The sequence below is a fragment of the Cyprinodon tularosa genome, unplaced genomic scaffold, assembly GCF_016077235.1.
Source record: "Cyprinodon tularosa strain WSP-4 unplaced genomic scaffold, ASM1607723v1 ctg180, whole genome shotgun sequence".
NCBI classification, from domain to species: domain Eukaryota; kingdom Metazoa; phylum Chordata; class Actinopteri; order Cyprinodontiformes; family Cyprinodontidae; genus Cyprinodon; species Cyprinodon tularosa.
Window position 1 is genome coordinate 27,718 of NW_024038609.1, and position 12,807 is coordinate 40,524.

General features: G+C 40.0%; 1 protein-coding gene across 1 annotated transcript; it reads right to left on the minus strand.

Moving 5' to 3' along the window:
- Positions 1 to 434: 434 nt before the first annotated feature.
- actr6 (actin related protein 6) lies at positions 435 to 11,864 on the minus strand. The gene is made up of 11 exons (XM_038282166.1): positions 11,661 to 11,864; positions 9,916 to 10,033; positions 9,766 to 9,834; positions 9,553 to 9,676; positions 6,190 to 6,325; positions 6,053 to 6,109; positions 5,875 to 5,973; positions 5,714 to 5,792; positions 2,184 to 2,355; positions 1,966 to 2,104; positions 435 to 702 (listed from the first exon to the last, which is right to left on the minus strand). Exons 1-11 carry the CDS (start codon positions 11,726 to 11,728, stop codon positions 573 to 575), a joined length of 1,191 nt encoding a protein of 396 aa, XP_038138094.1. The 5' UTR covers positions 11,729 to 11,864; the 3' UTR covers positions 435 to 572.
- Positions 11,865 to 12,807: the final 943 nt, after the last annotated feature.

Here is a 12,807-nt window from a genome sequence, read left to right on the forward strand (position 1 = left end):
TTTTTTTTAACGCTTCACTATTATGCTATTTTTATACACTTTTCTAAGGTCCACATTAGTGTGACCATTTTTCTATAATCTTTTTGCTCTGTAACACCAGAATTTCCCAATTGTGGAACAATAAACCGATTCTCTATTCCAGTATGTTGCTGTTCACTATACTGATTATCTTTCACATATGCCATAAAAAGCTGCCAAGGTTCAAAGAAAAACACCTAAAGACCTTTAGGAAGCTAAATTAAATAAAGGAGGAAAGGTCACAGAGTTTAAATCCAAGGTCCGGCTCAGGAGATGAGGCCTGGATGAGAAATATTTGCAGGAGAAACATCCAGAAAGTCCTGCCGACTTGCAGCACATCCGTTTCTCTGGACCCAGAAACTGTTCAAAGACACCTTTTTAATCAGGTACTAAAATAAAACTACAGGGAAACAGAACAAGTAGAAAAATTTTTTATTCAGTAGAAAAATGTTGGCCACGTCTCTGTGTGCTTGTTTCATCAACGTTCTGCACTTGATCCCTCCTGAACCTCAGAGTTCGTACGAAGACAGTTTCTCTTCCCGACGCCTTTTAATTCAGATGTCAAACTTCTCCTCACAGACGATGTGTCCGTTCTCCTCGTAGTCCTCCCGCATCACCACCATCTCATCGTAGTCCGGACTGTGAGACAGCAGCTTCCCTCCTTCCCAGGAATAACAGACCGGACTGGAAAACAGGAGCACAGTTACAGACTGTATTCAATTCAATTCAGTTTATTTATAAAGCGCCAATTCACAACACATGTCATCTCAAGGCACTTTACAGTTCACCAGATCATCCTGTCAAATTGAATCAAAGTTTTCTATCTAAGGAAAACCAGTTGATTGTATCGACTCATTGACTCAAATGCCATCCCTCACACTAAGCATGCCTGTAGCGACAGTGGAGAGGAAAAACTCCCTTCTAACAGGAAGAAACCTCCAGCAGAAACAGGCTCAGTGTGAGCGGCCATCTGCTGAGGCAGACTGGGGTTCAAGGAGACAGAAGCAGAGACATAAAAGCAGCTGTCAATTAGCTGGTTGAAGGTTGCCTGTTGTATCTCTGCTCTCTGATCACAGGCGGCCCCGTCCAGGAAACACACAGCCAGGCAGACGAGCTCTGAGCCAGCTCCCATGTCAGAAGATGAAGAGAGCACATCCAGCCAGTCAGTCAGAGAAACAGGACTACACTGAAAAACAGGCTGAGCTCAAACATCTGTAAACAAGGGTGTTGATGGAAGCAGCACAGCTGATATTTCTCTCCAGGATGGAGTCACAGCCAAACAGGAACAGACCAGATGAGAAAAAGCAGAGAAATTAATGTTAGAGATTGGACTAACAGAGTCTGCAGAGTGGGAGAATAGAGATATAACGAAGCAGACTGGACTGTAGACTCAGAATCACACCGGATGATCCGTTCCTCCACTAAGAATATTATTATTATTGTGTGTTTGCTTATTTATACTGTATATATTTGACCTTTTGCACGGGAGCTGCAATGGAAATTTCGTTTGAATTCTGTTCAGTGACAATAAATGCTATCTATCTATCTATCTATCTATCTATCTATCTATCTATCTATCTATCTATCTATCTATCTATCTATCTATCTATCTATCTATCTAAGAAGACGGTTTAGCTTCAGTTCCGGGTTTATAACCCTCGCCTGGAACCGACATGGCCTGGCTCTGCAGGTCGCAGTAAGCTGCTGACCTAACAGACCTGCACCGAACTGGAGGAGGAGGCCCCAGTACCCAGAGACATGCACCTGGAGACAAACCTAAAATGATTTCAAACCGGGGACCTTCTTCCTGCGAGGCGACCGTGCTGCTGAATAATTAGAGCTAGAAGCTAAAACATTTCATATGAAGTTTATGAAACCCAGATTCAGATTCTGGCTGCAGTTCTGGTTCTGTTAGGAAATTCTGACCTCCAGGTCTAGATGTCTTACTTGTCAGGAAGGAAGACCGACACCGGGAGATGGGCGGGGACAAGAGACCGAAGCTCCGCCTCCAGTCGCTCTCTAAAGCCAGGAAACAGCGTGTTGCCTCCCGTCAGGACGATGTTCTGGTAGAGGTGGGGGTGCATCTCTAACAGACAGGAAGAAAGATTTTAGGTCTGAGCCTCAGAACCTGCAGCAGGAACCGTCACCGGCTTTGACAAACAAACCTTCTGGCAGGGACCTGACCGAGTCAACGATGGCCTCTGGGATCCCCATCTCCTGGATGCCGATGTCTGATGGATGGAAGAGCATCTCAGGAACGGCGAAGCGCTCGTTGACCAACCTCAGGATCTGCTCGCCTGTCTTATATTTCCCGCTGAGGACCATCTCTTCTCGAGGCTGTGGGACAGAGAAGACGTGGAATCAGCACTAAACTGATCTCTCTGAATCATGAAGCTCAGAGCTGAAAAGAAGAATGGTTTGTCTGGAGGGTTGAAGGCTTTTCTCTCTAAAATGAACCCGGAAGCATATCTGGATCCAAAAGAACCACAGAAACTGTGGAGCAGTCTCTGTCTGATGAGCCAGAAATAGAGATGTATGGCCTTAACGAAGCACGGTGGTGGAGGAATGATGAATCCGTGTCTCTTTCTACAAATTCGTTACTGTTAACGAAACCAAGAGAAGTTCCTTTTTTAAATACACAATTTCCCACATAAATAAAATATGAAGACAACGGATAATAATTTTCCCAGCCGCTTTTTAAAATTTATTTTTTTTTCTAGCTACAACGGTTTTATGAGGCACGACTGGTGAGTGAACAGACTCAGGAGCATCATAGCTAACGCCCCAGTAAATGGCAGCTTGGAAAGTTTATGCAGATATAATTTAGGATTTAAAGGATAGTTGCTAACTGTTAATAAATACGCTGCATAAAAAAAATGTAAAGTTGTCCCATTATTTATAAACATAAAAAATAACAAATATAAAAATGTATAAAATGACAGAGTTTAACCGTCAGAGTCATTTTAAACTTTTAACCGCAGTAGAGCAAGAGAGGCTCCACAGGTTCTGATCAGTGCTGCGCCCCCAAAAAAAAAAAAAAAAAAAAAAAACATCTTGGATCTCTGAATTAGGGAATTAGGAACTTTGTGGAACCCTAAAATATGAAATCAAATAAATCATTTAGGCAGAAACACATTCTTCTTCCTGTTGGATTACTTTCTTTGTGCGTCTGAAGCGGACTGATGGGCTGTATGAGGACATTATACCAAACTTTTATTTTTTAAAGTCGTAGGGAAGCGGCTGTTCCAACCGTTGTATTTCTTAATTTTCCTGAGTGGGCTCTCCCTTAGAGATAGGGTGAGGAGCTCGGTCATTCGGGAGAGGCTCAGTGTAGAGCCGGTTCTCCTCCACATCGAGAGGAGTCAGTTGAGGTGGCTCGGACATCTTCTTCGGATGCCCTCGGGAGGTGTTCCAGGCACGTCCCACTGGGAGGAGGCCCAGGGGACGACCCAGGACACGCTGGAGGGACTATGTCTCTCGGCTGGCCTGGGAGTGCCTAGGGCTTCCCCCAGCAGGAGACGACGAGTACGAGTATGAGGTGCCCGACTTTACAAGAGTGAATGAAGTGAATGTGATTGGTCGTTTATCAAGGGGGCGGGATTGTTGTGGCGGAAATTTCACAGCAAGTTTGGTTGTGGTTTGTTGGAAGCATCTTGCTAACCAGTTAGCAACTTAGTGCTAGTAGGTTCTCAATGGGAAATTCCATTGGGACCCTACTAGCACTAAGTTGCTAACCAGTTAGCAACTTAGTGCTAGCAGGTTCCCAATGGGAAATTCCATTGGGACCAAGTAGCACTAAATTGGTGACTTAGAAACGACGCTGTCAAGGAACGCTATGGACAGAGGAAACATGCAAGAGGAGGAGAGTTTAGTGTCGGAGGTTGTGGATGAGTCTCCTCTGTCAGACATTTTTTATTTAGAGGAGGAAAGCGGGGATGAAGATGTTGTGAAAGAGAACGCCAGGGCGGCAGAAGCTTCGTTTGGTGTAGAAGGCTTCCAGTCGTACATGTTTGAGCCCTTGCCTCGCAACGCTGCCAGTTCTGTTAGCTCTACGCCTGCTGAAGACACAGACGTCCATCCCCGTGAACACTGGGACGGAACTCAATGGGAAATTATTCTTATTTCAACCGTTACGTATATTAGCTGCGACATATGAATCAAGATGCTATGACTGAAAAAATGTGATTGACAGATGATCATTGATATATGATTGGCCGAATTTAGATGTACAAGCTGACGTATAACTAACTGGCCTGCATAAGATAACGAGGAAAAACCCCCCCACTGATTTTAAGACCGGATTTTTTTTAAATAAATATTTTCTAAATTTTGGAACAATATATCTTCTGATAAAGAGAACATTTATATACATGTTTAAGCCAGAATTATTTGACATTTAAATGTGATTTCCCTACGACTTTAAAGGACACTGATGCTTGATGTTATTAAACATAATTCATCCAAATACAACTTTCCCGTTTATTAATGACTAATTACTATTGATTTGATAGATTTTGTTCCGAGAGGATTTTGGTTTGAAGAGTAGATGATAATTTCTATTTATAATAAATGTAGCTGAAACCAGTAGGCTGGTGTGTTTGGAATGTTGCTCATAAAGGTGAGATTTTACAAAAGCCCAAAAAGGATGAATTTAAGTGATCATTGTCTGATTTTATACGTTTAATTTTGTAGGGAGATGAGAAGTTCAAAAAGAAAACCTACATCCGTTTTCTTATATTTCTTGAAACAAATAAAAAGAAAAGGTTTTTATTTAATTTCTTTAAATGAATAAACAAACGATAAACAGAATCCAATGATAATGGCTCAGTTTGCAGCGCTGAGATGCTGCAGTCTCAGGGTCAATATGACCGATGTTTATGACATCTGTCCAGAGATGGGAAGTAACAAAGTACAAATACTTCGTTACTGTACTCAAGTAGATTTTTCTAATATTTTTACTTTACTTTACTACTTATTTTTATGGCGACTTTTTACTTCTACTCCTTACATTTTTACACAAATATCTGTACTTTCTACTCCTTACATTTAAAAAAATTGTCTCGTTACTTTAGTTTTGAATCATTTCAATGGAGTTACCGTTATTATTTTTCACGTCATCAATACCAAATTCAATCTAATTGGATGGGAATCTACGTTGCATTTGACGCACCACTACAAGATGAATCGACAGATTCGGCGGTATTCATTGGCGGCAAATCATTGCAGCTTGGTGGCGGTGGCGTTAGCATAGTAGCATGGACGACGAGATGATTGAAAATGAACACAACGGAGATCTAGTCCTATTGGCAGACATCCATTTAAAATGTAGGCAACGGCATGAAAAAAGTGGTTTCTACTTTTACTTTTATACTTTAAGTAAATTTATAAGCCTGTACTTTGTTACTTTTACTTGAGTAAAGAAGTTTAATCAGTACTTCCACTTTTACCAGAGTATTTTTTAACACAAGTATCTGTACTTTTACTCAAGTACGGAAAGTGAGTACTTTTGCCATCTCTGCATCTGTCATACAGACGAGGCTCGGTCCAACCCGATCACCAGCTGGACAGCAGCAGCCAATCCTCAGCAGGATGGATGAAACACAAGTCAAAGTTCAACCTGACTAAAATGCTGCTGTGCGCCGTTCTTGAAGCTGTGCAGGAATATACATTTTCTCACAAAGACCATCGGTCTCACCTTACAGAAACCTTTCTTGATGGCGCTGAAATCAGGAAGAACGTAATCCCTCATCACCGAGTTCTCCTCCCCTTTCATCCTGAAACCAGAGGAACCGTCATTCAGATGGACACCCGCTCCACTACCAGAGTTCTAAATAAGGAGGAACATCAGAGTCTCACTGTGCGATCTCCATGTCCTTGTAGAAATGCTGAGAGACGTAGCAAACGTCTTCTTTCACCTGGTTGATCACATACGTCTCGTCCATCACATGCAGTTGGCTGTGAAATGAAAATAATATGGACATAAAGAAACAGACGCTGCAGTGAGAATCCCACCAGGACACGGGGAGCTCTGTACCGGTACGATATGATCTCCTTCAGGTGATTGGTGAGCAGTTTCCCTCCAACATTGACCCTGAAAGGCAAAACCAAAGCATCAGGCCGCTGTTAGCGTCCCTGCTGTGTCACTTCCTGTGAAGGTGGACGCTCCCTCACCTGCGGATGCCCTCCTTCAGCTTCTTACTGCGACAGTAAGGGACGATGTGGGTAAAGGAGAATCCAGAGTCGACCACAAGGCAGCAGAGCTCTGACGGTTTGCTGTGGAAGTAGTTATGAGCGCTGAGCGACCCCGCTGGAGGACAAAGGGACATTTTTTAGCCACATTCACTGGTTAGAAGTACAGACTGGAGAAATAACCCAATAAAACATCAAAGAAGGATGGCCAAATGTTTCTGCCCTTTCACATTTTTCTACTTTTATTTCACCCCCAGTTAACGTTTTAGAGGTTCATGTTTATAATGGGATAAATACAGTTAGTAGGAGTTCCTCTGGGCTCCGTTCTTGGCCCACATCCATATCTACAGAAAAATAAATCATGGCCAAATGTTACGGCACCGGCACACTTTTTGATTCCCATCTTTGCCTCCAAGTTTAAAAATGCTGCTGTGAAAACTCCCACACTAGAAAAAAATGTAATCTAAATAAGTCATTTTTTCTAAAAATAAATGCATTTTGTCTTGAATTGAGGAGGTAAGAGAGACACTTTGCCAATGGAACAAGACTATTTACATTTAAAATAAGAAAAAATAATAGCATTTTCCTATATTATCATACCATATTATCTAATTATCTTATTTTAAGAATAAAAGTACTCCATTGCCAGATCACCTTATTTACCTACTCAAATTCAGGGTAAATATACTTGATTCAAGAAATGTTTATTTCTAAATCGTTTTTGCTGTGCAGGTCTGATTCCAAAAAAAGCAATCCACTGAACTTTTCTTCAAAATTTGAAGACGTTTGGCTCCCCATCCAGGAAGCTTTTTCAATTCAAAATGTCAGGAATAGCGTTAAGTTTAAAGGTTTTATAGAGTAGCCCAACAATGCCTTGTTTTTGTTTTGAAAACATGCTAATTGAAATGGTCCACCCCTTTGGAATGGGGGTCGTTTGGGTTCTTCTGTTAGCCTGCAATACCCCATACTCGTCTTAGTCTCTCAAAGGGGGGTTCATAAAAGCAAATTGTTGGCCTGGCTGAATAGTCGAGGTCTTCTGCCCTCCCAGGTCTGATCTTTCAGCCAGAACTTCTGGATCAAATCGTGCCTGATGATGGTTAGCGCCTCTCGCTCTCTTACCTATTTGAACTAATCAAACTATGTTGGTTTCCGTTTGTCCCAATGCTCCTCTCCTGACCGTCACCCACTTTTTCCAACATTGTTGGAAGACGTGTATTTTTATGGACATCTGTTGGTATTGATGCTGCATCGGGACAAGCGATTTGGAAGACAAGCAACGATCCAATCAGGATCTATCGCTAATGGCAGACGTCTAAAACAATCCCAGGAATGATTAAAAAAAAAAAAAAATCACCCATCTGCTGTAGTCTATCTTCTGATTTCCTGCTGAGTATCAGAGACGGTTTGGTGTCCTAAAAAGCAGTGTATGAAGATGTGCTGCGACCCAACTGCTACAGCAAGCTATGCACTGGTGGCAACTAGTGTTGTTGGTGTCTGCAGAGAATCGACCTGTTCAATGTTATACATCCTACGCCTGAAGTTCTTGATGATCCAGAAACATCTTCCCTTTGGGTGCAGCTTCCTGCAGATGATGGTCTGATGTAGGTGGGGCCGCCTTTTACAGCTGCTTTTGTATCTCTGCTTCTGTCTCCTTGAACCCCAGTCGGCCTCAGCAGATGGCCGCTCACACTGAGCCTGGTTCTGCTGGAGGTTTCTTCCTGTTAAACGGGAGTTTTTCCTCTCCACTGTCGCTACAAGCATGCTTAGTGTGAGGGATTGCATTGGAGTCAATTAGTCGATACAATTAACTGGTTTTCCTTAGGTTGTAAGATCTGGTGAACTGTAAAGTACCTTGAAATGAGATAGAAATAAACTGGATTGAATTGAATGTATGGAGGCCATTTTTTTAGCATTTATTTAACATGTTAGTCCCATTAAGATTGAAAGTCTTTTTTATTAAGTATGCATCTCATGTTCTCTCTTTTCCTTAGGCTGATCTTTTCAGTTTATCTTTCTCTATTTTTGATTTACAGCTGCTTTATTTAATGACCCTATTAAGGCCTTTGACGTGTTTAATCACCGTCTCCTATTGAATTATTTACATTTGATCGGTACTGACATGTCCTCTCATCATCGTCAGCAGCGTGTAGTCAGTGAGATTTCAGTCTCATAGATGGAGGTGTCCCACAGGGCTCCTCACTTGGTCCTCATCTAGTTTTAGTTTTTATCAACAACTGTCCTACTGCAGTATTTAACTATATGAAGATGATACTATTATTTATTATTACTGACATCCGTGACTCTCTGCAGCCTGACTAAGAGTTTAAGTCTGGCTTTAAGAAACAAAACAAAAACACCCTTCAGAGGAGAAAATCAACATCTGACTGTGAGCTCCATCTAACCTGTTTTTCTGTTACATATAAAACTGCATAATCTTTGAAACCTCTTTATCGGTTGATTGTTTTACGCTCAGTAAGTAAAGGATTGTAACACAATTATAACTTCCAATATTTTTGTCTGCTGTGATTTAGATACATTTACTAATCACCATCAAACCATTTCATCTTCTTGCTAACAGTTTGTTTCAGTTATTGTTTATATTTCCATGCATGGATTTTAGCTTCCCTATTTAATAACACCCAATTCAGTTTAGCTCCTTTATAGTCTGTTTTTTGTGTCTAGAGAATAAATAAAGAAATTGGACATTTTTGTTGAAATTTAAAACACATTTTGATCTTCCATTTTTTATCTGTTTTATAATCTCTGTGTGTTTAAGAAGGCCCATAATCAACATCCAAATATTTCTGTTTGTGTGTGTGTATAACTGTTATTATATTGTGTTGATGTGTAACAATATTTATTTAAGAGCCCATTTCTATATACATGCAATATTTCATTTTGTTTAAACTGCTGCATCTGTCTTGTTTATGTCTGTTTTTTTATGTTTTCATTAAGGAATCACCTTGAAAATTAGTTTCAGGTTTCCTTTCAATGGTGTTATGATGGCTGCAGCTTTTTCTCTGAGGACAATCATCCAGCAAGAAAATGATTTCAGTGCAATAAATAGCAACTAGATATTCTAGATCGCCTCATTAGATTGATTAAGAGATTTCAGATGGTGACAGCCGGACAATGCTAACACGAAGTTAGCTCGTCGCTTTGGTCTAAAATGCAGGAAAATTCTGTTTTTGTTATGAAGAAAACATTTGCTGCAGAAGATTTAGTAACATGCCGGTAGGAGCGGTGCCTCTTCTCCAATGCTGTTTGCATTAAGTGGATAACACTTGGATTTCCTCATAAAGTCTTATCCAGTTTCTGTCTGGAAACGATTTATTGGAGACCCACCGTTCGTCCGCAGAGCCGACTGGAACTGGTATTCCTCAAACAGGATCTCGTTCATGGACTCCTGAATGGAGGTGAAGTTGAAGTAAGGCTCTGTGATGATGATGCTCGTGTCTGCAAACTCCACCTGCTCACAGAAAACATGTTCAGCTGCAGCTTCTGAAACAGACAACTTAGTTTATGGTTAAAAAAAAAAGAAGAAAAGATCAGCAGCACCTTGAACATCTCTTTTCCAAACAGGTGGTCCCACACTTTCCTCTGAACATCCCAGTTAACCAGGTAACCCTGCAGACACAGAGAACATTGTGTCGATCTCTATCATCACCATCAGAGTTTTTCTACATAGGAACTTAGAGTCATGCTCACCTTCTGGAAAGGCAAGATGTAGAAGAGACCCGAAGGATCCTTGATTTCATCCAGCTGGTTGGCCGTAAAGGTTTTTAATCTTGACGTCTTTGAGCGGAACTGACAGTTTGGGATTACACTGGGGGGATGAAGTCAGGAGATAAGTCCAAACGACACTGGGACTCTGTTTACATATGTGAGTGAGGAACGATCACAGCATGAAGCTGAAGTTGGCTGCCGATTCTAACTTCCAATTCAAGAAGAAAAATTAAGGTCGATTCCCCTTAATTTTACCCTACCTTTAGCATCTTTAATCTACTCTAATTAAAAACTTACAACACCTAAACTTTTTGTGTTTTTTTTTTTGTTTGTTTTTGCAGCACTAATGGCTTGTTTCTTTTTTTGGACAGTAGGCTGACAGAAAAGGGGGTATGAGACAAGGGTAGAGACATGCGGGAAAGGCCAACAGGCCAGATTCGAACCCGGGTCGCCCAAGGTCTAAGTCCCCTGTACATGGGTCATGCATGCTAACCACTGCGCCACCTGCATGCTGGGACAAGATTGTCCTAAACTACCTGCAGAATAATTAGAACCTGATCTGGGATTTGTGGAACCTTTCTCAGATTAGTGAAACTTCAATAAAGACAGATTCTAACACTTTTTTAGTGTCCATGTCACACTGGAAGTGATCTGGCTCGAAAACTACAACACAATTAAAACTACAACACTGCAACTAGTCACATCAAATCTGGAATAGATTATTCAAAATTAGTTGTTGTGTGTTTCCTAAAAGGGGATACCTAGTTGATAGTTGCCTTTTGTATCTCTGCTTCTGTCTCCTTGAACCCCAGTCGGCCTCAGCAGATGGCCGCTCACACTAAGCCTGGTTCTGCTGGAGGTTTCTTCCTGTTAAAAGGGACTTTTTCCTCTCCACTGTCGCTACAAGCATGCTTAGTGTGAAGGATTGCATTCAACTGGGTTTCCTTAGATAGAAAACTTTGAATCGGTTTGACTGTTTGATCCAGTGAACTGTAAAGTGCCTTGAGATGACAGATGTTGTGAATCAGCGCCACAGAAATAAACGTAACTGAATTAAATTGTAGAATAATTAGAACCAGGTTTAGGATTTGTTTACTGTTTCATCTGTAAAAATGTTCATCCTGGAAGATACTTTAATACTCCTGCAGATATGGGATCACTTTAGGGGAAACTTTAGTGCAGATATTTTAAAGTCATTTGAAAATAGAATAAAACTTAAATAACCTTTAATGTCCCACAGTGGGAACATCCAGCTAAAGGGCAAACAAAGCTCACAGCTGCACACCACATGCTAACATAAAATAGTAAAAACTAATGATAAACTGGACAGCAAGGAAGAAACAAACAAAAAAAAAGAAAAAATCTTTAACAGACGAGAAATAAGAGAAAAACGTTTCTCCGTTTATTTAATTTAAATGTACTCTCATGCTCTATTTCTTTATTCATTCCGTTTTCAAAAGGTTATTTCTGTGCATATAAGGACAAAAGAATTACAAATACTTGTTTATAATGTTCTGGCTATTTTAATCGAAATTAGAAAGACTTGGAGTAGAAAAATAAAATAAGAACATTTGTGGGTATATTTTTTCATCTTTAACAGCTAAAGCATTATAAAGGGTTGAACAGAATAAATATTCCCAAACGGGTTAAAATAATCACATTTTAGCGGTTAGAATCGTCCTTTAATAACGTGTAACTAATAATATTTCCTCCGTAAATCTGCTCACCTGACTTTCTCCTGGCTGTAACCGATCTTCGCCCAGTAAGCCCCGTTATCGAGAACCAGCGTGGCCATCCTGAAAACCACAACCGATCATTTACAAATCAATTCATCATCATTTATCTCTATTTATCCCTGAATTCAGTAACTGCGATGCATTATAGGTCCAGGATGAAAATATGGTCCGTGTGGAAACACGGCTGTCCTTTGGTTCCGCCGCTTCAAACTTCTTCTTCTTACTGAGTTTTATTGGCGGTTGGCAAAAAACGTTAGGTGAGCATTACCGCCACCATCTGGTATGGAGTGTGGACCACATGGCAGAAAAAGAAAAATATAATCTATAAAATATATAATCTGTTTCAGAAATTCAAATATAACACGATATCCTCTGCTTCCTGATTCCTTTTGCAATAAATCGACAATGTCAAGTTTAATTTCTCTGTATCCAATAGAATTTAGCAGCGTGAACTCCATTTAAGTCTGTTATTAATGGCGAAGAAGCTCTGTCATCCAGGTTATAGTCATTAAAAAAAAAAAAAAAAAAAAAAACACTGGAAAAAACAAACGAACCAAACCTGGAAAATAAAGTCCAATTTTTTATTATTATTTTTTTTTTAACTTTGTTTGAATGTCTATTATGTTTATTTAGGGATGGAAAGATTGAAACTTCATCAAGCTTTTCAAAAAAAAAAAATTTAATTGTCTTACAAGTCCCTTCTCATCATCAATAAATTACAATTCAGTTAATGTACATACATAAACTGAATTGTAATTTAATGCTCAGTAATGAATAAATGAAATGGAATTGTAATTCAATACTAAATACCTTCAGTACTAACCTTCAGGATTACTTTAACAGAGTTCTCCTCCCCAAAAAGGCTTCAATTTAGTAGATCATTGTCAGATCATGCAATTATAATTTTTCAATAATTTGTTCCACTTTCCTCTGTATCACAGAAAAAATGCTGCAGAGGGAAACCAATTCATTCATTCAGCTTCACAGTTAGATGATTTTGTTAATTGGGTTGCTAGTTCTCTGCATACCACCTTAGAAAATGTAGCTTCTTTGAAAAAGAAAAAAACTTAAAATAGAAAACTGGCTCCCTAGTTTAATGTAGAGCTGCTCACTCTGAAGTAAAATGCTAGGAAACTGA